Source organism: Ciona robusta, chromosome 4 (assembly GCF_009617815.1).
Source record: "Ciona robusta chromosome 4, ASM961781v2".
NCBI lineage: Eukaryota > Metazoa > Chordata > Ascidiacea > Phlebobranchia > Cionidae > Ciona > Ciona robusta.
Window position 1 is genome coordinate 4,572,029 of NC_143238.1, and position 24,701 is coordinate 4,596,729.

Genomic DNA, 24,701 nt, shown 5'->3' on the forward strand with positions numbered 1-24,701 from the left:
TAAAATATAGTTCTGTTACATAACTAATGTACGTTGTTTTATACATAAACTGTAGTTAATTGGAAGTAGAAAGAGACGCTTGACTATATTTTTGTATTCTTTAAGGTTTGTTAACTTATCAATTTGATTTTGTTATAAAATTGAGGATATTCTGTTTTTTCACAGAAGTGTGCAAAATAAATTAATGAAATAGAAGTTTTTTCGCGAACCTTAGATTTTTTAAGTTAACTTTACCATTGAGCCACTTCTTTACTCACCTGTACACAAACTAATCAAAGTGGAAGAACAAATCGAGAGAGGGAAATCTTGTTTTGAGGGGAGAAGCAACATCATAACTCCAACTGCGAGGAACCCTATGTAAGTGAAAGGGTTTCTTATATTTTCCATAAATAATTTAAGCTTGTATCAGCGTTATTGAATAATACTCCCGCTGCTGCTAACCCATATAACTACTACCTACTAAACCCCCATGGCCCTATTACCCCCCTAACAAATAACCTTAACTACTAAATACCAGATTGGAAAAAAGTATCTTGCGTTCATAAAGTTGTAAGAAATATTCCCCACACAAAATGACAACTTTTGAATCTGGTATAGGCATAGAGCATATAGCATAGGCAGTAAAGTATGTAGTGCGGTGTCCAGTTACAGGCTATTTTAAATGACAGTACAAACTGCACTACAAAATAGTCTGAAATCCATTTTTGGACAGTTTTGAATTAAAAGACTAAACAACATTGTTAGACTCAAAAATATGAATACCATTTTCCAGTATGCCTGCTAAGCATGCCAATGCATATTTTATATTCACAATTATATTTGTTTGTTTTAGTCCATTGTTGGGAAAATCATCCAGCAAACAGCAGAGATGGGTACCCCCAAGCAGCCTCCAGCTGAATGTAGCTTTTGAGCACAAAGAAGCCGTTTTTAGGAAGACTAGAAGGTGAATATAATAAAAAAATGAACATGTTTACCAGGGCTATTATCTGCCTGATTTAAAAAATAAGATTTTTATAAATAAAACTTTAAAACCTTTTGTCCATAAGAATCTATGAAAAAAAAAAATATATATATATATAATTAAACCAACCAAGCAAAAGTTTTAGGTAACTAAACTGTTGCTACTTAACAGTATTAAAACTAAGCCATCTGTAACACTTGATCATATTTTTCAGCATTTTAAATAAATTAACGCCAGAAAAATTTGACAAACTTTGCCAAGATATTCTTAATATTGGAATCACCTCAAAAGATATTTTAAAAGGAATTGTAATTTTGGTAAGTCTTTATCTGTATTGCTGAAATTAAACTGCAATATATATTTGGTTATATTACTCATTAGTCCTCACACAGTATGTTTTGTTAATGTAGTTTATAGTCTCTGTATTATTTTATCTCAGCTAAAGCTTTCCAATTGAATTGGTTTGTATCAGTGTTTTACCTATCGCTTTTTTGCAATATATATAGGCCTGTTTATATATATTATAGTTGACTTTATAAAAAATTGTTAAATTAATTGTGTTTTTTATCAAGTTTAATTTATGCTTTTGTAAGAGTATTTGTTAAATTAATTTCGTCTATTACTTATTCCTTGTGCTTTAAACAGATATTTGAGAAAGCTATAGATGAACTAAGGTACAGTTCACTTTATGCTAACCTTTGTCGTCGCCTTTACCATGAAGCTCCAAACTTCGATGTTTCTCAAACAATAAATAATCAAAACCAGTTAAAACCAAATGTAAGTTAGATTCTCAAATAATAATAATAAATTTTTATGTTTTGCGGTAAATATCAACCAGTAGATCAGTAGAAAATAAGATAAAACAATAATAATGCTCATTGAACAAATTTTAAAGAAAAAACAGAAATTTTGTTAAAAATATTAGCTGCTGAACCAAGTATAATTATACTAAAATTGGGAAATCGAGAGTTTTTGATGTAATAACACATTTTTATGAAATATGATGTCATAATGCAGACATTTCGTCGCCTGCTGATCGCAAAACTTCAAGATGAATTTGAAAACCGGAACCGAAAGTTGGAGGCTTTCGATTGTAAGGAGGGAGCTCTCTCCTCGGAAGAAGAGGAACAAAGATCAAGAGCTAAACATCACATGCTCGGGAATATTAAGTTTATCGGTAAAAATCTTTGTTTTTTTAATTTAAATTTTAGATACGGTTATTTATATTAATAAATTTGTAACTGTGTGTTTATAGTAAACTAAAAATAAAACAGTAGCCTACTGGAGTTGGAAACTGAATTTGTTCAATATTTGTTAAATTTATATATATATATAATGAGCTACCTTTATTTAGTTTACATCTGTATTAAAATATGATAAAATGTAACATTTTTTATTTTTAAGTTTCTCTCTGTTTCCTAGGTGAATTATACCGACTTAACCTTCTGCACGAGACCATTGTTCATAAGTGTATTAAGCAACTTATTCGAACAAAGAAGAAAGGGACAGTTGATGATGTGGCAGAGGATTTGGAATGTTTATGTCAAATCATGAACACGTGTGGGAGAAGACTTGACCATGATAAAGCTAAGGTAGGATAGTTGTTATGTAATTAATTGACAAAGTTGTACAAACGGACAAAATAATGGTAAAATGACAGTCGTTTTGAAATGTTGTGTAATTAATAAACAAGTTTGTAAAAAACTAAAAAAGAAAGTCAAGTAAAACGATAATATAGTCAAGTTTCTAACCTCTACATATTGTTAAAACTGTAGTCATTGTATCTTATATTATGTATCATGCAGTCACTCATGGATCAGTATTTTGATCGATTGGAAACAGTGAAGAAAAAGAAAGGAGATCTTCCTTCACGAATTCGATTCATGCTGCAAGATGTTATTGAACTAAGGGCAGCAAATGTAAGTTGATGTAGGCATATGTTATATTGAAGTTAATTACTAAAAACATGATATTTTTCACACATTTTATAATTTCTTTACTCAAGTTTTAAATTTACCTTGAAACTTAAAAAAAAGGATATTACTTCATTTTTATTTTGCATAAAAATACACCGTCTGTTAAAATTGGCTACCCTTTTTTAATAATCTTTTCAATTTTATTCATACAAAATATGACAAATGTTGTTACATAGCATAACAATTGTAAATATGCGCCCACAGCCCATCACATGAGGTGTATATTTAAAGCATGACAACATGATTTATGCGCATGATTTACATGGAAACCTACTTTCATGATGGTACATTATATAAGTGTTTACCATGTAAATATTACACCATCTGGGTCAATCTAAAGTCATAATGGTGGTTGAGCTAGTTACTTGTTCGTTGCATCAATTAAATCAGCTTATCGTGCCTTTAGGCTTGTCTGTCCTTTGTTCATGTAAATTTTCACACATTGCCACTGGCTTAACATATGAGGTCTATGAGTTTATTGTATACAGTCTACTCATTCTAAGCCAAATATTGGAACATTCTGTAGCATCTAATGCATTAATTATATTTTGTTAATGCTGACAGAATTATATTGATATTTTAAAGCCTTAAATGTCACTAATTACAAAATTGTATTTTAAACTTAATAATGTAATTTTAACACAAAAGTAAATGTAATATTAACATTGTCCATGGTTTGATTGGTCATTGAAGCATATCTTTGATGTTTTGAATCTCTTTATTGTCAACAATAATTTCCTGTGCATTGTCATACTTCATACACATCAGTGTGATGTCACAGTAGATATAAATGTACCACTTAGCTAATGTACTGATCTTACCTATTGTAATGTTGTACCTACGTACCAATGGTACCATGTATAGTTATATAACTTTATGGCTACGCTTCCAACAAATATAGGCTTACTACCAACATTTCATCATCCTAATAAAAAAATAATAATTTTCTGGTTTAAAAAAGTGTAAGGTGTATTTTCATATCTGACAGCAACAGGCATACATAAGTCTAATCTTTTTTAGATAACATAACGTTTTTCAGTCTTATTTATCCAATATCTACAGTGGACGCCAAGGCAGATGCAGAGAATCACAGCCCCAAAAACTCTGGGTCAGATACGTTCGGAGGTTGGTGAGGATTACCCAGGTATTATGTTCGAACAAAACAACCATTATTCGCATCATAATCCTTCTATGAGGGAACATGGCAAAGGAGAGTTTGAACAAAATGCAGCTGGACTTGGTTTTTTTCCTCCATCAAAGAAACAGCAATATAGTAAGTGGTTCCATACTTGGTTAATGGTAACTCCTGAAGTAGTACATGTGATAGTATATAGAGCATTTGTAATATTCTATTGAACGTGTGTGAGGTCCTACAGCCTGGCACACCATGGGCCGAAGATTTATGCCAGAGTGGGCCCATTACCACGATACCCAGGGTGCTACAACTTGTGTGTTAATTTTTAGACCAGCTTGAGCCCTCAATACCTACTACTATAAGATATTCAAAATAACTCCCTATCTTTCACCCACCACAGATGGATTTTCGGGCCCCTTATCCCCACCCCTACCCACCATACTAGGAAGCGAACCCACAAGTCCAGGCCATGGCTTTGATTTCTTCAGCCCTCCCCCACAAGTTAAAGCAAAGAAGCAAAGCCAAGGAAACTTGGGTAAGAAACTATTGAAAGATTAATCTTTTAACTGAAAATTTCAAAAAAATAAAAGAAATGTGAAAACTTTTGTTTTTATTTCCATGCATATAAAAACTTCTAAATAACTCAAAAGATGTTAATTACTCACAAATTGTGCCCATGTAAAAACATTACTATTTTTGTGTTTTGAATTAAAAATCCCTTAATCCCAGGTTTTCACAAACTTCAACTCCAAAATGGGGCAGTTCCTGACCCCACCCTCACCCACATGAACGGAGGTCACCCCATGCCATATATGGGTTACCCCATGATGCATAATGGTTACCCACCCAACATACAAGCTTATTACGACCATCAACCACAATATCGAAATTTTCAACCAGAATATACAAACCATGTCCAAACCAACGGACCAAGGAACCATGCACCTATCACAAATGGTAAGTTACAAAAATACCATTTTTACAAAAAAAATGACATAGATATTATTGTTCATGTAATTTTAGGTTACAATTTTACAAAAAATTATAGAAATCAAGTAATAATTTTGTGATAAGTCTAAACTATTGTCTTGTTTATCAACTTTTGTATATGTATCATCTCCAATCTTGGTATATAATGACATTGTTATTTTAAACCAGGCAAGAGCCCTGTGCATGATTTTGGCCCCAAATACTTGAATCATCAACAACAACAACAACAACCTAAGCAAGCAACTAGAAACCTACAACAACAAGCTACAAGTAAAGGTAAGTCTTGCCTTTTTTCTGTTTCTACTTAATCTTATATCAGCTTTAGAAACTTTGTGTTTCTTTAATGCAACAAAGAAGTGGCACACTTGTCTGAAATTTATAATAACAAAAATTCTTTCTCTTTTTTTTTTCTAGATGTGTTCAAACTTTATTACTTTATTTTTTTTTAAGTAAGGAAAGTAGGGAAAAGTACGCAAACTAGATCCCTAACTTTGAGTAAAGGTTTTTATAAACACAAGATATTTTTTATCAACACAAGATATTCTCCGACATATAAGATACAATTATTGCAGCAAAATAAGTGTTTGCTTTTTTCTTAATTTACATTTTTTTCCAGTTTATTATTCTAAAAACTTTTCCAATAATTTACAGTCACCCGAGGCCCCCAGACAGGAAAGATCAAATTTGTCACTCACCCCAACAATGAAGACGATACCAACCATGAACAAAAATCAACTAAACAATCGGAAAAGTCAAAAAATCTTTACAGGAATGTGGTAGCTGGGCCACATGGCAACAAAGTACCAACAAAGATTGTAAAATCTTCGCCCCCTATAAAGAAACGTCCAGCTGTATCATCAGCTGCAGATGCATTTCAACCATCTTTCCAACATGTTATTGATAATGCAATGAATCAGGTTAGTTTGGTGTTCAATACTGTTATTTTTGATATTTTTGAAACCTATTTAATAAATTCATTTTAAAAATGAGAAAGGTTCAGTTTGGGTTGATATATTTTAAATAGAAAAAAAAAAGTGTTTTATTTCTGAAAAAATATTTTTTTAAAGTTTCAAGTGTAGTGACAAAGGCTGTCATGGTTGTAATTTTAGTCAAACTGACCAAAAAAATTTGTTTTATACACCTAATTTGAATTATCAAAAACAACAAAATCCTATTTTTAGAAACCACAGAAGAAAGGAAACACCACAAACCAGGAGAAACAGAAATCAAAGAAGAATATTTTAAGTGAAGAAGCTTTAATGGATGTTGTGAGAAGATCAACATCCAATGTTAATGGGGGAACTACTAGAGCTCTTGCTGTGATAAAAGATGCAGCTATTCCTAACAAGTTAGTTGATCCCTTCCTTTTAATTGGGAGTCTGATGATGCTATTTTAAATTTTATATCTATCTTTCTATTTCATGCGGGTAAGGTCCCGCAGCACATCAAACCATGGGTTCTAGAATTTAGGCCATGATTGGCCTATCATTGTATATCTTTTATAGTTCACTGTATACGCTAAAATAGCACATCTTGAGGTCTTTGAGCAAATTAGAGCTTGTTGTATCTTGGTAATATGTGTTTCTTGTTTTTTTTTCTTTTTATTTTTGGTTGTGTGTTTAAACTCTTAACGCTATTTGCTAGTCCTTTTTACCCGACATGCCATTATTTCACAGACAAGTAGCTACCTTGTGTGGTTTGTTCTATGAAAACTACCTACATAACAATGAGGATGTACGAGAATTTATCTGCAAGATCCTATCACATATGGTCGACACAAAACTTTTATCTACTGACCAAATTGAAGAGGTAGGCTTCATTTATTTAAACGAAAATTATTGGTTTTCAAAATGTCCTTATTTAAAAAATGCACTTTTGGTTATATTTTTTCTTATGCATATGCTTGTTGTTTTAAATTTATTCTTGTAGATAATTTCTGTATGAAGAGCTTAAGTATAATTCTGTATGTAATGTATACCAAATTTCCATAAAAGTTTAAATATTTTACAATAGTACACGACGATTATTTGAAAGAATTAGAAAAATTAATTATTTCCGCTATTAAAAGAAAATCATGTAATTTAAAAAAAAAATTTTTTCTTCCTATCCTTTCCACACCCAGGGCTTGCAGATGTTTTTCGAAAAACTCTCAAAACTGGAGACCAGTGTTCCCAGATCAAAATCGATCACTGCTTCCTTGCTTGCTCGGTTGATCCTTTCAGATCTGGCAACACTGCATGGGATAGCAGAGCTCCTACACAGTGGATACCACTTTCCACTGTTCCTGCTCACACTACAGCAACTTGTTAAATTAAATGATAAAGATTGGTTACTTGCGATGTATAAGCAAAGCAAAGTTGATATGCTGAACCTTATGCCAGGTATGTATCTGTGCTCAAGTGTATTTGAGCTTTTCAGAGATCTGTAAAAGCTCTAATGTAATTTTTGCCTACCTATCGCTCAGTCACAGAATACGGGTTCAAGACTTGACACTTCTGCCATTGTGGACATGTCCTTGTTCAAGACACTTACCAGCAATTAGAACTTAAATAAAATATGTTTAATATTTTACATCCTCATCAACTTTGTATAAACCATTTTATTATTCACTCCGTAATTTAATGGCGTATTTTTTGTATCTGTTTTTATTTCAAAATGCTAACTTTTACCCAACACATGCAAATTCAAACCATTCAGAAGTCTCCCAAAACAAGAGCAGTATGTTTGAAATCCTCCAAGGTAAACAACTTGCCTTCCTCTACCCCCTGCTACACATGGAGACAAAGTTAAACGAGCAGCTTAACACAGACCCTGCACCCCAGGTGGTGTATAGGTGGATAAGAGAGAACGTTTCAAGTGAACTTTACTCTCATCCAGAGTTTATTCACGTTCTCACATCAAGGTAATGTATTCTTGGAGTAATGAGTCCAAAATTTGACGTAAACCCTATATCCCTTGACATGCCACTTGCAGAAGCATGTTGTTTTTTTTACTTTTTTTTTGTTGGTAATTAAAATAACACTCGTATGAAAAGCAAAACTAAATTAAATTTTGGCAGAGCAGGGGGCCACAGCTAATTATCAAAAACAGAGAAAACTGCAATTATAATAATTAAAACCTTATTAAGGTTAAACAATCAAACATAAAACATATTTTTATCCCAGTTGCCTACACCATGTTACCAAGCAAAGCAGCTTAAAAGCTGGGGTGGACAGAGGTCAGAATGTCCCGAAAACAATTCAGGAAGAAGAGAAAAACCTTCTCAAAAAGATCAAACCAATCTTGCAGAAGTTTGTCCACGATGACACCAACTTACAACTACATGCGCTACACACTGTGCAGGCTTTCTGTCATGATAAGGATTTTCCTAAAGGTATTTTGTATAAAAATATTACAAAATCAGTTTTAGAACAAAAAAATAAGACTAACCGTTATGGTAGGGTGGGGTACGATGATCCATTTTCATTTTATTTTCTCATTCCAATTGTAGTAAACAAAAAATATTTACAGAAGTATGTATAGTCGTATTACTGTAGCTCTAAAAAAACGTTTTTAATTGTTCGAAACACAATCATATAGATTTTAGATGCTAACTCTAACTTATCTTACCCCACATTACTATATGTTATTTTTATTTTTCCTTTTCATAAAGGATTACTTCTTCGGATGTTCAACCTCCTCTACAACGAGGATGTGATTGATGAGGAAGTTTTCATCTCATGGAAGGAAGATGTCAACTCTAACTTCCCTGGGAAAGGAAAAGCTCTCTTCCAGGTAAAGTATGAACCACTTGCATGCCACCTCTTTCCTGAATGTAACTTATTTATTCTCATGTTCTGTATTAATGTCTTTATAAAAATGGGTTCTGTTTTTACACTTTGTGCCAGCTTACGAGTTACCACCTATAAACTTTGTGGGTAATGTAACTTATTTATCTCCATATTGCGGGGTAGTGTCAGCTATAATAACACAGTGTCCTATTTTAAACACATCACCCACAAAGTAACATACTTGGTAACTATTAAGCTGGTACGAGGTGTATAAACACCCGTGTTATAAAGACTGTCGTTTCTCCACCATGCGAGGATAGAGTAATTTACGTTCATTAATGCTTATTCAGGTGAACTCGTGGTTAACATGGTTACAAGAAGCTGACACAGAGGACGACGATGACGAATAAACAATGAAATATATGGGACACTTGCAACGACTCCCTATATGTGATGTATTATACTTGTATTTATAAATGTCTAGATGACAGTATATAAAACAAGGTATTATCTGTATCTCTTCTTTATGTGATCAATTTTAAATCATGCAACTCCTTTTAATCATACAATGTTTTGTACTCTGCAGTTCTTTAAATTTTCAACAAAATTCAATGATTTAAATTAGATTGAGAAGTTACGTTTGAACAAGTTTTGCAAATTAGTCGCATAGCGATCCGCGTACGAAGCACTCAGTGTTAAATTTGTACAAATTTTAGAGATTACCAATACGCATGTATTTGTTGCACGACCAGTGCTCTGTCTTTAAACGTAAATTTGTTTTCCTTTTTTTGACCGCTTTTGCGCAAGGGATGTCTGTACTTTTATCTTTTTACGAGAGGATTCGTTTATTGCGTGTATAGAGATGTATTGTTACGTGTTTGATTTGGAGTCGTTGCAATACAAGAATTTGGAGCATATGGGTTTTATTTTTGTATTTAGCCTTTGCTGTAAAAAAATGTACATTGATGAATGAATGCGATTACTTTTGTTATTCTCGCGTGGCAGGGCAACGGTTCCGTGTTAGTTTTTGGCCCGGTCGACGTTGGGCTCGGTTATTGTATTTCGGCCTTCCATAATAAACACTAAAACGGAACCCATGTAAACCGATGACCTGCCGTTGCCAAACATTTATGGCCTACTAAATATGTATTGAGTAGCCGTGGTGCATCATACATTGCATCATTTCTAAACTGTTACTTTACGCGACGTTCTCCTCGCGATTGTTCCTCCGTGACGTCACAAGCACCACTCATGCGAGGTTCGCTTCAAGTACTATGACGTCACAGTGCATGGGGGACGGGGTGGGACGTGATTGGTGGATAAGGAATCTAATGTTTGCTTTGCAATTGACATGAAAATGATATATAACCAACATATACACTGTGTATATGATCAGTATTTAACAATAGATATGTCAACCTTGGTCAAAGCATCCGTGTGGTTTTTACTCGTAGTTTTGGCTGCTGGGAGTCTTAACGACTTCCTTCAGTCTTCCATGATTGATGCGGGAATCATAAGCAAGCAGATTACTTTTAAAGATGCATGGTATGTTACTGAGTTTTTACGACAATAAAGCAATTTGAAAATTTAGGAATAAATATGAAGCGAAATAATCACTCTGAAATTGTTAAGAAGATTATAGAGGGTATAAACTATACCTAAATCAAATACTGTTTAATAACTGTACAGAAACTTTTAACGTTCGCTACTCGCGAGCATAAAGGAGTAAAGTTCATCGATGAGTCTAATGACTCGATTTATATTTTTGCAGTAAACTTCAAATTCTCCCAAAATGGTTCGAAGAAACTTTGGGCTGCGAAGAAAAAAAGCAGCCAAAAGTGGCGTCACCTGTAAGCCATAAACCGAAACCAAAATTGAAGTTGAACTTGGGCGGGGACACTTTAAAAAAGTTTAAATTTGAGGCAAGAGACAAGACGCCTATAGAAAAGCTGACCGGACTCATAAACGATGGTTTTGCATATGTGCAGCGACTTATTTTGCCTGAAAACTTTGTCATGCCTTGTTTGATTGGGGACTGTAATATGGACAAGAAAATAAAACTGGAAAAAGAGAAGTATGAGAACTTATGGTCGAAAAAGGACCAAGTACATCCTCCGGACGAAGAGGCACCTAAACCGACCGAACCCAACTCAGAGGACAGCACTGGAAATACTTAGTGTTTTGTAAAGCGTTTTAGTTATCAGTCATTTTTTTACAATGATTTCAGATAATAACCTAACTATACACACGAAGCCTTGGTCCACAGAAATATTTTATAAGATAAATTGTTTACGTTTCTTTTTTGGTTTACCAATACAAAGAATTGGTTGTTTGGATTTTATTTCTTATTCGATGTTTATTGTGCAATGTAGTTTAGCTATAAGAATTCAGTGTTTCTACGTGTTATAGTGGAACCAAAGGCGTTAAGAGTTTAATTTATAAAGTTTCATTTGGCCCAGTGGTTACGCGTTGCATCGTGGCCAAAGGTTACCGAGTTCGAGGCGCCAGAGTTTCCACCTACCGAAAAAAATAACCTAAAAATCTTGTAAGATTCTGTGAATTTAAACACTTAAGAGATGTGTTATCAAGAATCATATGAAACACACCCGTTAACATAGGTTTTGTACATGCATAAGATTATGCATACATGGCACATATTGGCATTGGCAGTGCGTTTGTGGTAATAAATTGCTATTAGAACGACAACATGTATAATATATAAACCGCTGGCGCTTTAATTATACCTGCTTCGGCTTCTCATTAAAACAGCGTCTGTTCCCTTTAAACATTTTATCGATTCACTGTTGGCGACTTACGTCAGCGAAAGCAAATTTATCGATCATTTTCAAAGAGCATATCCCACGTGATATAATCAATGTGACATTACAGATGCCCGTAGATACTTAACCAACACGTTTATGGGCAAGTCCGCCTTTGTAAATGCTGGAAACGGTGGTATTAGTGGACATCTATTTTTTGTTCTTACTGTTTTACCTGCTCCCCGCTAGAAAATAATAAAATTTAGTTTCCACGAAATTTCGTGTTGTGATTTTCGTGTGACGTCATTTTTTAAGAGGTAGTGTTTTGTATAGAAGTAAAAGTCCAATGGAGAGGTCGGAGGTTTGGTAAAAAAACTTATTCATTTATGTAAAGTAGACTGTATGTATAGTTATATGGTGCTGATATACAGTGTTTACATGACTTTGTAGTAAGTAAGCAATACGATAGGACGCAGTTTTCAGTATATTTCCGAAGTTTTTTATTCTAATTAAAACTTTAACTTCGTCAGAGAATCACTTTACTTTAATGCTTTTGGTCGGTGAGTTTATTTACATTTATTCACTTTACAGAGATCACTCTTTCCAAGTCGTAAGGTGGTATATTGACACATATATAAGTTGGTGTAAAAATGTTTCTGACGAACGTGAACTTACGATGGAGACATGTGATTCGTAAACCCGATAAATGGTGGCGTGTGCAAAGGTTAAAAGAACAAGCAAAACATTATTTCCACAGAAGCATGAGGAATCGATATGGTTTGGCTTCCACACAAATCCGCAGAAGTTTAATGTTTCAAACCAAGGCAAGAGTCTTGATGCCATATGTACGAAATAAATTGAGAGATGACAGATTGAACGCAGCGTGTGAAGAACACAACGCAAGAGCCATAGAAACAAAAATTGCGTTACGAACCGCGAAAGTTGCACTCAACAAACACATGTTGACTATACTAGCAATATACGAGCCAAGGACGTTTAAAAGTCTTATCGAACTGGCACAACGGACAAGAATTGAACAATTTAATTCAAGTCACATGCAATTACCTGATAGATGTTTCACAAAAGAAATCTAAACATTGTAATACTAAAACTGCAACAACTAAAATATGTTGTGTATCTTTCTATGTAAACAATTTTGCTGCTAAGTTTGGAATAATTCAGTTTTTAAATTGCTATTGAATAATTCCTTTTTCAGATTTAAATGGTTTATAGAATAATTTAAAGTTGAAATCTTCCCTTTAAATCCCTGGTGCCACAATGGCATACCAGTGGCATGCTTTAAACCTGCTGTTGTTGCTTCTTTATTTGGGATCAAGTTATTATACACCTGCTAATGCTGAATCGCAGACATGTGAAACTACTGGTATTTATCCGATTTCATCACATAAACAATTGGTGAAGATTAGAGCACCAAGCATTTCTATTACACAGGTAAGCACCTATGCTGTTCTTTTGCTCTGAATGATATTATATTTTGATCTGTAAACCTTCAATGTATGTATTGAAATATTGGCATATGAATATCTTAGTATGTAAGAACTTATTGCATCATTTTTTACAGGATGACCAATACATGTGTACTTCATCAGGCATTCCATTTGATGGCGGGGAAAGTTACATAAGTAAGAACTGATATAAAACATATTTTACTCTAATGTTTGTGTCTATACAAGCGAGAATAGCCAAAGTATTTAGTAGTAAACAGTAAACACATTAATCAATGATGTTTCCTATGTTTTACAAATATGAGTGTGTATTTTAACAATGTCACTTTTGATTTTTTTGCAAAATTCCCCTAAAAATTAAGCCTATACGGAAAATTTAATTCTATTAAACAGTCTGTAAAAAAAATTTAAAACTTTGTATATATATTTTTTATTTTCTCCAGTTAATTTCACGCCCCATGCTTCCATGTCATCCACACACCACATGCTCGTGTATGGATGCCGAACCTTGCCCACGACACAATCATCATGGTAAGTAATTAAACATATGCTTTTATATCCTGCAGCTATTACTATTAGGCATAAAATAGTTCTAAGAACTAATCTTGGCTCATAAAATTAAAAAAAAAGATTTTGCACAAACCAACTTTCGATAGAATATAATTGTTTCATATGACCTAGGGGTAAGTTAATGACTTCATGGTATAAACCAATCTGGTATAAAATATAAGTTAAGATGCAACAGCCACGCTTCTTCTCACACTTTTTATCCTAAGCATGTTTTAACAACTGTTGTTGTTCTGTTGAGTCTCATCTTTTCGTTCTTTAAATAACATGGTCTTCGCTATCGTTTTCAAAGATATAATTATAATTAAGTTTTATGTTAAGTTCACATTAGATGCATGTTTATTCTGTGTCATCAGCTAGAATATTCTACTGGTTATCATCAGTTTATTTAATTCCAGGCATTGTGGAATGGGCCAAATATGTAATGGAAAAAGAGAAACTTTATTTGCTTGGGCTAAAGATGCTTCACTTCTTAGATTGCCAGAAAATGTTGGTTTCAGGTAAAATTTCTATTATATTTACTTCTTTGCATATAAACTATTGGTTTTCTATACAAACCACATACCATACCTTGATATCGCATACAAAATAGCTGATTATAACTTATAACTAAACTTAAGTTTAAAAGCGTAGACCCGAAAGAAATACAACTTACTTGATAAAATTTGTTTTGTAGGTTTGCCTTCCCTGCATTTTAAACAACGCCTATGTGTAACAGTATACACAGTTTGTGTAGATGATATTTTACCTGATTTTATGTAACAGTTAGGGACAATAGAAAATTTAGATTATAGATTACTGAAAAAGAAATTCAGATTTTAATTTTATTTTTTACTTCATAATAGAATTGGTGGAAGCTCTGGTTTCAATTATATAGTGGTGCAGATGCATTATGCTCATAGATTACCACCTGGCCAACATGATTGTTCTGGAGTAGATGCAATTGCTACTGATGAAAGGTATTTCTTTAATATTATAATGGTGTACAAGCACCTGTTAATTTAATTGGAATATTTTATATTGTATAGAGCAAGAGTAGTATTGATTTTTATACTTAACAAACCGGTAGAACAGTTGTTAGTTCTGAAGTTACCGGCCAATCTTGGCCTAAATTATTGAACCGTTGTTGCTTATTTTATACATTCTATTCTGTATGGGTGAGGTTCTTGAGGACCTGGAATTGGGGCCAGATTTTGGCCAAGTACCTTAACAGTTTTTTAACAGGCATTTGTATTATGCACAACTTTTACAGTTAGCGTTTTTGTTCTACATTAAAAATATTTTAACAGGCAGTTATATTATGCTGGTATCTTCTTACTTGGATCCCCATACATCAACATACCACCTCACTCTCATGCTAATTCTGATATCTCATGCCAGACTAATATAAGAAACCCCATCACCGTGTTTGCTTTCCGCACCCATGCTCACAACCTTGGTAGGTTTTTGGTTAGGGTAAGGTTTTCCACATTTTGTGACTTTTTAATAATATCCTGTGTTTGTGAAATTTAAATTTTGAACATTATATACTATGTTTTGTAAAATTTTAAATTTTGAACGTATATATACTGTGTTTTGTAAAATTTTAAATTTTGAACATATTCAGTTTTTAAACATCTACAAAATTCCCAAAATGCAATTAAACCCATACTTATAAAATATTGATTACAAGTCGCATTAATTAATTTGGCAAATACACTATGATTTGGCTTTACTGTTTTTTTGGCACCTTTTATTACCAGAGTAAACCTATTTAAACGTATTAAACTGGTGCGCTAAAACACCCAGTATCACCACTTTTGCGAAAAAAGGCACAGCTAATACTTATGTACAAATGGCCAACTCTGACCTACATCTTAGCTACCCTATCAAGCCACACTGTAGGACCCTAAAAATGACAGCGTTAAAATATAAAATTTGTTCAGGTACCGTTATCACTGGCTACAGATACAGGAACGGGCAATACAAAATGATTGGCAAAGGCAACCCTCAATGGCCACATGCTTTCTTTACCAGGGTTGGAGGATCCATTGATATTCAACCTGGTGACACTGTTATGGCAAGATGTGATTTTGAAAGTACCAGAAATGTTGCAACTTATGCTGGGTAAGTGTTTGGTAAAGATTGTTGTTTATTCTGCATATTATTCTATGTGGGTGAGGACGATTTCCTTGTTGGGGACCTGGGATTTATGCTAGATTTTGCCCATTACTCCTATTCTGCATACAGTAGTATAGGTAAAGCCAATTCTTACTAGCATTTAACTTTTTCAGCTATAGGCACCAAACCTAGGATAGCATAGTAGGCAGACCTACCTTGCTTTTTTCTACACTGCAATAATCAGTAAAAATTACAACCAATAATTTTGATTTGTTTCATAAGAATGCCCATTTAAATTGCCATACCTTTCCTGCATTTAAAAGTTTGACACCTATGGCTGCAGCCAATTCTTGTTGTAAGGCCAAGCGTATGTGGATAGACAATAATCTGTATTGTCATCTAACCTTTCATAGTATTCATAATCATACCCTTAAAAAAGCTGGTTAAAAATGTTTTGAAATCGCAATACACCAATTTAAAACGATTTGGAATTTTCAAACCACTCCGAAAAAAAGTTTTATCGTGCAAAAACTAAAAATGAATATTAGGGTTGGCATTTGCCTGCTTACTAAGCAGTTTATACAACTTCGATATTATCGATGCTACCACAATTTGACTAGCACTGTAGTAGTGAATGTGTACTTAATGAATAATGTATGGTAGATGTGACGTGGCCAATCCAGTAAGGTCCTTGGTATGCAAGAAATCAATGGGAAATATTTGCTTAGTTTATGTCAACAGCAAAGAATGTTTGCTGTGATATGAATTACAATGCTTTGAATACATAAAAGATATTAACATATAGTTATATAGTTTTAAAAGTAATGTAAGTTTTACTTGTAACAAAGCTGCTAATTATGAAAGGGTTTTAGTGAACCACTTGTAAAGTTAACTGAACACCAATCGTAACGACATTTTAGCCAAATTCTAGGAATTTTGCAATAGTTTTTCATTGGTCTTGTAATTTTTTTTAACAAAAACTCAGTGTCACACAGTTCTTTTCTTTATTTACGCAAAGACAAAACATAAACCTAATAACCTATTATATGACCGATTGCTACACTGCTAAACATATTTACATTTGAATGCTTCTAAAAACTATTGTTGTCTGAACTCCAATCCTTTGAAATTTTTGACATATTTTCTTAGTATTTTAAATGGGTTTTCAGCTTAACTTGTTTTTATTTTACATATAGTATGGGAGGGGCAGACGAGATGTGTAATTTCTACATGATGTTCTACACAAGCAGCATAGAAACTGCTGGTTCAGATCCTAACTGTTGGGGCATGATGAGCGGGATACCTTTAACCTTCCCTTCAACTGTGGATCAACTAACTCCATACCCAGGCTTTGCAGGAGAAGGTAACTGTGTGTTTTTAACCTGTGTTTTAAATGACATTCATGTAATGTTTGACAACCAGAATAGAACTTCAAAACGTCGAGTAATACAATTTCTTGGTGGAAAAGTAGCATATATATTTGTAATTTTTTTGATTGTTAGGGTTTTTAATATTTGGGACTAAAAAAATGTGTATTTTTTGTGTTTTAAATTTAAAGCATATATTTGTAATAGGAAAGTGTCCTGTGTAACGTTCCTGAGACAGTTTTATCTATCCAATTAACATTTATGTTTGCCTGAAATTTTAAACTTGAAACCAAGATAAAAGCATATGCTTGGAGTTGGTCTAAATCCCAGGTCCTTTTATTAATAAGGACTTTACCCATTAAGAAAATAGGTTAAAACAGAATATATATATAAAATCTTAAATTTCCCTTTTCCCCAGATTCCACTTCAGCCATCGCTCGTGGTGAAGTCACCCAGCCTGAACCACTACAAGCGCATCACCACGGTAACCATCACCATTCTCCGGAGACTGGTGAAGAGCATCATGCTCAAGGAAGAGAGTCTCCTTTTCCTCTTGTTGCCAAGAAAAAAGAAAAGAAAATCGGTAAGTTTGAAAAACTGATTCATGTCATTTTGAGCATATATTTTCTCTTTACTTTTTTATACACTTATTGTTATATAGGCTGTAAAAAAGTAAATATAAAAGACTGTTTTTTTTGATAAAACTGTTTAACAAACATGAAGAATAGCTGTATAGTCTGGAAGTTAATTTTAAACAGCACTGCAATTTATGGAAACCAATTATCGTTTCAAATTTAGTTGTTTCTAACTTTTTCTTTATTATTTTTACTACCAGAATTAAGATGTGATTTGACGTGGCCGGACAACTCGGTCATTGGACAAGCAGGTGGCGTTGCTGTTCGTAAGAATGGACAAGTTATTGTATTTCATCGTGGATATAGAACGTAAGTTAAAATTTGATACAAAAAATAATTTGTTGAATTTCTGTGTTTTCATGTTTTTTTTTGTATATAAAATAAATTTAATTCCATATAATTCGGGTATGGGTGTAACATTATTTTTGAAAATTTTCTTTTACACTGTTGTTTGATATCTGTACAAACAAACAGAACCAAAGTAATATAGTGTCGTGTAGATATTCATCACATAGCATTGTTGTGTATCTTAACTACTGATGATTCATGTTTCCTATGTAAATGTAAAGCAGCATAGCCTCTGGTAATATAATAGCTTGGCTTACATGTAAGTGTGTGTATAATTGTTTTGAATTATGTATAAACTATAAGACAACTATAATAGCAGTTCGTTTGAACTTTAACAATGATTTCTAAAAGAATATGTTTTCATATTTCAAATTCCTTTTAGTTGTCACTCTATTTTGCCCGATGTTTTTCGTTTGCAGTATGGGTGTTGGGGTAATGGGTCAATTACACCCGATATCCTAGACGTTTGACAAGGACCTCATTCATATAGAACAGAATATCATTATAGATAAATATGAACCTTTTTATTATATCTCACAGTTGGGGTGCTAATTCGTTCAGAGTAAATACATTCGTTCAAAAAAATTCTCCCATCACGGTCAACACTGTTTATTCTTACAATCCTTCCACGGGAACACTGGAAGATGCATGGGGAAGCAACATGTTCTTTATGCCCCATGGAGCTTATGTGGATGATTGGGATAATATATGGTTTACTGATGTGGCAATGCACCAGGTTAGTTGTATGTAGTTGTTATATGTATTGGGCAAACTGATGCATATATCTCAGATCCCATTGCATGGCACACTGTAGGTCATCTGACCTACCCATTTTTACAAGAATCGGGTTCGCTATTTGTTTTTGATTGAAACATAGACTGAGTGCATTCATTACTATGTTAAAATATATGTTACATGACAATGATGACATGAACAGAATGCTTTGAATACTGTAGGTGCGTGTATTGGTAGGTTTAACAGCCACACTTTTGTTTGAAACTTTTACTTAAACAATTTTTACCCCTAGCGTGTTCTAACAACTGTCATTTTGCTGCTAATTAATTACCTTCTTGTTGTTTTTTAAATTTATCTACAATACATATACACCAATAAATACAGGTATTTAAGTTCCCTGCTACTGGAGATAGAACCCCCACGCTAATACTTGGTACACGTCTTGTGCCCGGTAACGACGAGAAACATTTCTGTAAACCAGCAGATGTGGTTGTGGATAATCAAGGTTAGTTCATGAGTGTGAAACTTTTTGCAACAAAAATTGATTTAGTATTATTTAAAAAAAAACAATTTTAAAAAGGATAAGATACACTACTTTGCTATTTTCGTTTAGAATGCCACTTTAACAGTAAATGTAATATCACACTATAGTAAGTTACTTTTAGTCATTGTATTCCCATTATTTAATATTCAATACACTACAAGTAAATAGGTATCTCATGTATTGTTAATGGGTATTAAATTGTTTGGGTTTAAAAACCTTTAAAAATTTAGGATGTGTTACTCATTTCTCACAAATTATATTGAATGTAATCGCGCTCTTTGCTCCAAATATTCCACTAGAGTCACTTTGTTATTGGATTTACATCTTTAACATTAGTTTAATATTCCAGGTATGATATATGTCGCTGATGGATATTGTAACGGAAGGATTGTTAAGTTTTCACCTCATGGAACTTACATCAAATCATGGGGACACGAGGCATCAGTATGGGGTAAGTTTCTATTTATGGGTCATTACACTTTCTCATGAACAATGTACAAAGTCATAAACAGTCTGGTAGTTAGTGTAATGGCCAAAATCTGGCTTATATCCCCGCTCCTGGACAGGAACCTCACCGATATAGAATAAAGTGCAACCAAGGTGCTTTGGCAATGAACCAATGCACGTAAGTTAGGTCATAAACCTTACTAATACATTTAATAAGGATTTTTTTCTATGATTTGCTAAAACAATTATAGCTCATTGATGTGTTTTCCTTTTAGGTTTAAAAAAAATATCCAAATCTTCTCATTTTAACATAAAAAAATCTTACTCCACAAAAAAGATATTTTTTAAAAAAAAACATTATTTTATGTCATTTATCTTTAGGAATATGATCTTTTACCTTGAATTTGCATCTTTTGTTAATTCCCAGGTACTGCTGCAGCACTTGGTACATTTAACGTTGTACATAGCATCACTATAGCTGGTGATGATGTTTGTGTGGCTGATCGTGAAGATGGGAGGGTCCAGTGCTTTACTAAGGATGGAGACTTTGTCAGGGTTATCCAGGATAAGAAGGATACGGGAAGGAGTATATATGCCATCGAGTATAGTGATGTTGGAGGTTGGTTTATTTTCTCAACTTTATAGTTATGAAAAAAAAAAATTTTAGATAAAAAATTAGAAAAGTGTTTATAAAAATATTTCGGATTTTTTTAAAAACAAGAATTGTATATTTTGGTGCGGAGAAAGACACCTTTTCATTTTATTTTCTCGTTCCATTTGTTAGTAAACAAAGAACTTTCAAAGATTGATAAACCATGTTCATAAACCCCTTACAACTTACAAGTTACAACTCCCATAGACTGTTGTTAATTTTTTGAAACACCTGTGACCATTAGGATATTTGTATATTATGTGCTAAAGGTGTCTAATCTTACCCCACAGTACCATATATACATCTAATGTACAATTTACCAACACAGATGGCCTGTTGTATGCTGTCAATGGTTTAGATGTTACAAGGGTGCCAGTGTCTGGCTTCACCCTTGATTATAAATCTGGTGGCCTGCTCGGAACTTGGGAGCCCTCGTCTTCGGAGTCGCTTACCTCACCACACGATGTCACTGTTTCACCCAGTGGGGGAGAGGTACCTAGTTAAAAAAAAATTATAAGATTTAAAAAAAAATTAGTTATAAATATAGGTGGAAACATTTAATATACCGTGTGCCATTGTAAACAGTACTAAACCCCTTAAAAAAATTAAAATTAAGGCAGATTTTTTAAACAGTTTTTAAGCAAGTGAATATATTTACTATGTAAATTTACTTTGTTTAGCTCTTAAAACATCTAAGAATTTTACGAAAATGTATGTTTTTGTTTATGTGAATGAACATATAGTACCCATGTGAAATAATGGCAGCTGTGTATTAAAGTTTTTTTTGTATTTTTTGTTTAATCTTGGAAAGGGATGTAAATTATATGTGACTTTCTGTTACACGGGCCTTAACATGTTTGTACACCCTCTACTAATCTGTATTCTGTATTTAAAAGAAAAATGTTTCAGTTTTCTAATAGTGTCCCAGTTTAAATATAGAGCATCCTGCCATTTAATTGGACTCTACTCAATTATTCATGGAATGACCTTTTCTCTTGAGGTTTAATTCTGCAAAGAATTTGTTTTTAATCTTTGGAACACAATTAGTATTTTATATTTTAATACTTTAGGCTTTTTTTACTTCAACATATATTTTGATGCATGTTAACATCTGTTGTATTTTATCAAGGGTGAGTTCTTTGCATGGCCCTTCATGCGACCTGGAATTTAAATCATTTTTAGCTTATTACCTCGTCATTTACTACATAATTCTTTTTTTTTCAACTGATAAATATCTATTATATCGTGCATGCACAAAAATGTCATATTTTGTTGCAGGTTTATGTTGTTCAACTGAAGGATAAGAAAGTTTACAAGTTCAATGTTTTTGTGGATGGCAAACACGTCACCAAAACTTCACAAAATCAAGCAAGCGTGGCTTCTGTTGTTGTTCAAGATAGTGTGGCTTCTCAGAGTGGTGTGGCTTCTGCCAAAGATACAAGGCCTCATGATGGAAAAGTCTCTCACGATAATGTTGCCACACGGTCTAATGCCCTGGCCCCGCTACAAGGCTCTGATGATCCCGTGGCTTCCTTGAGTGACATGTCACCTTTAATTGCCAACCTCGCTGTGAAGAAAGATGGCAAGCAACAAGCTCTTTCTTCTGAGGATGAACAACCAACTGAAGAGGTGGGTGAACATAGATATTTAATGAAAATTAGTTGGGGTGGGCGGGGACATTTTTTTTAACAGTAAACAAAAAATATTTAACCTCAAGACTCTAAAAGAGTGTTATTAATAATTTGTTAAAACATGTTCAGGAAATATGAGATATTATGTTCTAACTGTATCTATCTTACCCCACAGTACTATAACCATGAAAGATAATATTTATGTGTACATGCTACATACATTTGCTTTATACCCATTTACCTATTATTTTTTATCAAAACTACGCCTAGACCAAAACAGCAAAATATATTTTTATCACATAAAACTGTTTGTTAATTTAAAAACTAAATAAATGTTATTTTCTTTCTACAGATGAATCCAGCCAACACAGGGGTTACAGCAGTAGTAGTTAGCATACTGATAGCTGTGCCCATACTTATTCTCATCACTGGGTTTCTATATGTTAGATCTCGTACAAGGAGACTAAATGAATATGAAGGTATGATGTTATCATGAGCTGGTAAAGATACCTACTTTTAATTACATTTGGTTGATAGAAATATTTTTATATCGGTCCTATTTCTTTAATTAGAATTTGAATGTTCGGTTAGGTAAAGCTGTATCCAGTTATGTATTATTTTTATTAAAATATTTAACAATAAATTAATAGAAATATATTTTTAAATTTGATCTTATTGTTCTAATGTTAGTTTTTGGTTGCAACTTTCAAGAATTTAAATAGAAATCACTTTCGCTGGTTATGTATTTCTATTGTGAATTTAATTATTGACCAATATCGTCACTTTTCTTTATTTTTTCACCACAGGATTGCTGACTCATGATGACTTTACATACGATGATCAGAAACAGTCGCTGATTTCACCAAAACCAAGAAAATTAAATCTTGGAAAATTTTTCCACAGTTCAAAAAGAGACCAATCTTACACCAGAGCAAGGTAATAATATGTTATTATATTTTTAAAATGTTTTGTTCAACAGTTTTTATATTTTGTTTAATGTTCAAATGAACAAGCATTACAAAACAGAAGCTAGTTAAACACATACAATGAATTTCTGTATTCCACATATGCAACTTTGTGAGTGAATATAGCGCGGTAAAAGCACCAGAACGTTTTGTAATACAAGTAATATCTTTGATTTTTGACTTCCCAGAACTGAAGAGGAAAGTGAGGAAAGCGACATTTCACCAGATAAACCAAACTCTGAACCATAAACCGAATGTTTCAATTAATTTCTTTTAAAAATGGAATATTTTAAAAGTTCTTTTTTTAGGAGATTACTTCTGCCACAGGTATGGTATGAGTTATATAAAGTTTTATTTCTGAGTAATTTTTTTAATTTTTTTTTCTCTGTGTAGGTGTATGTATGTGGTGTAAATGTATATTTATGTAGTTATTTGAATATGATGTTGATTTTTTCTTTGTTTTAAAAACTTTTACTTTTCAGTGATTCCAAATCCTAAGTTTTGTAAATAGCAAATGTTTAACCTAAAAAAGATTGGAAACACTGGGCGAGCTAGATTTTAAAACTTTAATGTGCAATGTTTGAATTAAGTTTCTACAATTGCTATTGCATCCATATTTTACACAATCATTTTTTAGACTTTGCCATTAACCATAAACTACATATTTCATTTCATTACTCACACATACACAATATAAAGCCTCCAGAAAATTATTTTTTACTTGGGTAAAAAACAACATTTTTTTTACTTTTTGCCATACTGTAGGATCTCACCTATTACTAAAATTAACACCCCAAAACATTTTGTAAATTAAAAAAACTGCAGTAGGCAAGTGTTTATTTATTCCAAATGGTAAATATATTGTTGTAGTATAATAACACAAGTATTTTATGTCCTACAAACAAGAGATTCTCCTTTCTTTCTAAAATATACTTCGCTTTCTTCTTATTATTGTGCTTTTGCTTACAGAACATGCAGTACATATAGTAACAATTTTAATTACATGAGATTTTTACACACAACTGTTAATTCTACAGTGCACTTAGTCTAAATGGGTCCAACTAAATTAAAAACAAATATTCTTTGTTGATTTTTTCACACTAAAGTAAGCTACACTGTATAAAATATTGCTTGCCAAAATACTTAAATATTTAGATTTAAAACCTCATACTTCATAACAGGTCTTTTACCCAAAAGTACAAAATATTTTATTTTACTGCCAAAAGCAATTGTTTATCTAATCCATGGTTTTAAAAACTGCATAAATGCTTTTATTTTATTTGTACATACAAAAGTACTATTTTACAGCATCCTATTTTTAAAAGTTAAGGTTTTTTTCTATAACAATTGCTGCTAGGCATAATATGAATCTAAAAAGATCTGGCAAACTTTCTGGTACATCATATTCACAATAAAACTTTTATTATTGTGTATTTTTCACAATTTTTGTTTTTGGTGTTGTCTATTCAGAAGAATAGATTTTTGTTAGGAAACAGTCATTATTGTTGTTTCATATTGTTATTCCTGTGTATTCATTGCAAATAAAATGGCATAAAAATGTCTGGTGTATAAAAAGACAACCTTGTTATAGCTTGACAGTGAGCATGAGGTGAATGAATACACCATGTTTGTGTGGTGTATAATAAGACTCCC

General features: G+C 32.8%; 3 protein-coding genes across 3 annotated transcripts; all 3 read left to right on the forward strand.

Moving 5' to 3' along the window:
* Positions 1 to 138: 138 nt before the first annotated feature.
* On the forward strand, positions 139 to 9,747 carry LOC149736878 (eukaryotic translation initiation factor 4 gamma 2-like). The gene is made up of 19 exons (XM_089876195.1): positions 139 to 357; positions 833 to 943; positions 1,176 to 1,278; positions 1,607 to 1,738; positions 1,979 to 2,138; positions 2,384 to 2,553; positions 2,767 to 2,880; positions 4,000 to 4,210; positions 4,473 to 4,607; positions 4,802 to 5,029; positions 5,231 to 5,338; positions 5,714 to 5,979; positions 6,244 to 6,410; positions 6,739 to 6,871; positions 7,185 to 7,443; positions 7,760 to 7,964; positions 8,227 to 8,435; positions 8,715 to 8,836; positions 9,183 to 9,747. The coding sequence occupies exons 5-19, from the start codon at positions 2,114 to 2,116 to the stop codon at positions 9,240 to 9,242; spliced, it is 2,412 nt and encodes an 803-aa protein (XP_089732321.1). The 5' UTR covers positions 139 to 357; positions 833 to 943; positions 1,176 to 1,278; positions 1,607 to 1,738; positions 1,979 to 2,113; the 3' UTR covers positions 9,243 to 9,747.
* Positions 9,748 to 9,895: 148 nt separating this feature from the next.
* On the forward strand, positions 9,896 to 12,808 carry LOC149736879 (uncharacterized). The gene is made up of 2 exons (XM_089876210.1): positions 9,896 to 10,377; positions 10,604 to 12,808. Exons 1-2 carry the CDS (start codon positions 10,184 to 10,186, stop codon positions 11,007 to 11,009), a joined length of 600 nt encoding a protein of 199 aa, XP_089732336.1. The 5' UTR covers positions 9,896 to 10,183; the 3' UTR covers positions 11,010 to 12,808.
* Positions 12,190 to 24,628, forward strand: LOC149736880 (peptidyl-glycine alpha-amidating monooxygenase B-like). The gene is made up of 19 exons (XM_089876194.1): positions 12,190 to 13,043; positions 13,174 to 13,234; positions 13,501 to 13,588; positions 14,023 to 14,124; positions 14,470 to 14,583; positions 14,914 to 15,062; positions 15,550 to 15,730; positions 16,921 to 17,087; positions 17,510 to 17,674; positions 17,927 to 18,035; positions 18,615 to 18,810; positions 19,194 to 19,314; positions 19,703 to 19,804; positions 20,228 to 20,419; positions 20,781 to 20,944; positions 21,731 to 22,081; positions 22,436 to 22,562; positions 22,890 to 23,019; positions 23,237 to 24,628. Exons 1-19 carry the CDS (start codon positions 12,870 to 12,872, stop codon positions 23,295 to 23,297), a joined length of 2,754 nt encoding a protein of 917 aa, XP_089732320.1. The 5' UTR covers positions 12,190 to 12,869; the 3' UTR covers positions 23,298 to 24,628.
* Positions 24,629 to 24,701: the final 73 nt, after the last annotated feature.

Excerpts from the sequence above, each read along its gene's own strand:
- LOC149736878 (XM_089876195.1), top strand. The coding sequence starts at position 2,114 with ATGCTCGGGAATATTAAGTTTATCG. Across the intron at positions 5,030-5,230 it reads CCATGCACCTATCACAAATG|GCAAGAGCCCTGTGCATGAT; the intron begins GTAAGTTACAAA and ends ATTTTAAACCAG. Across the intron at positions 8,837-9,182 it reads AAGGAAAAGCTCTCTTCCAG|GTGAACTCGTGGTTAACATG; the intron begins GTAAAGTATGAA and ends ATGCTTATTCAG.
- LOC149736879 (XM_089876210.1), top strand. The coding sequence starts at position 10,184 with ATGAAAATGATATATAACCAACATATACACTGTGTATATGATCAGTAT. Across the intron at positions 10,378-10,603 it reads ATTACTTTTAAAGATGCATG|TAAACTTCAAATTCTCCCAA; the intron begins GTATGTTACTGA and ends ATATTTTTGCAG.
- LOC149736880 (XM_089876194.1), top strand. The coding sequence starts at position 12,870 with ATGGCATACCAGTGGCATGCTTTAAACCTGCTGTTGTTGCTTCTTTAT. Across the intron at positions 15,063-15,549 it reads CACCCATGCTCACAACCTTG|GTACCGTTATCACTGGCTAC; the intron begins GTAGGTTTTTGG and ends AAATTTGTTCAG. Across the intron at positions 20,420-20,780 it reads CGAGTATAGTGATGTTGGAG|ATGGCCTGTTGTATGCTGTC; the intron begins GTTGGTTTATTT and ends TTACCAACACAG.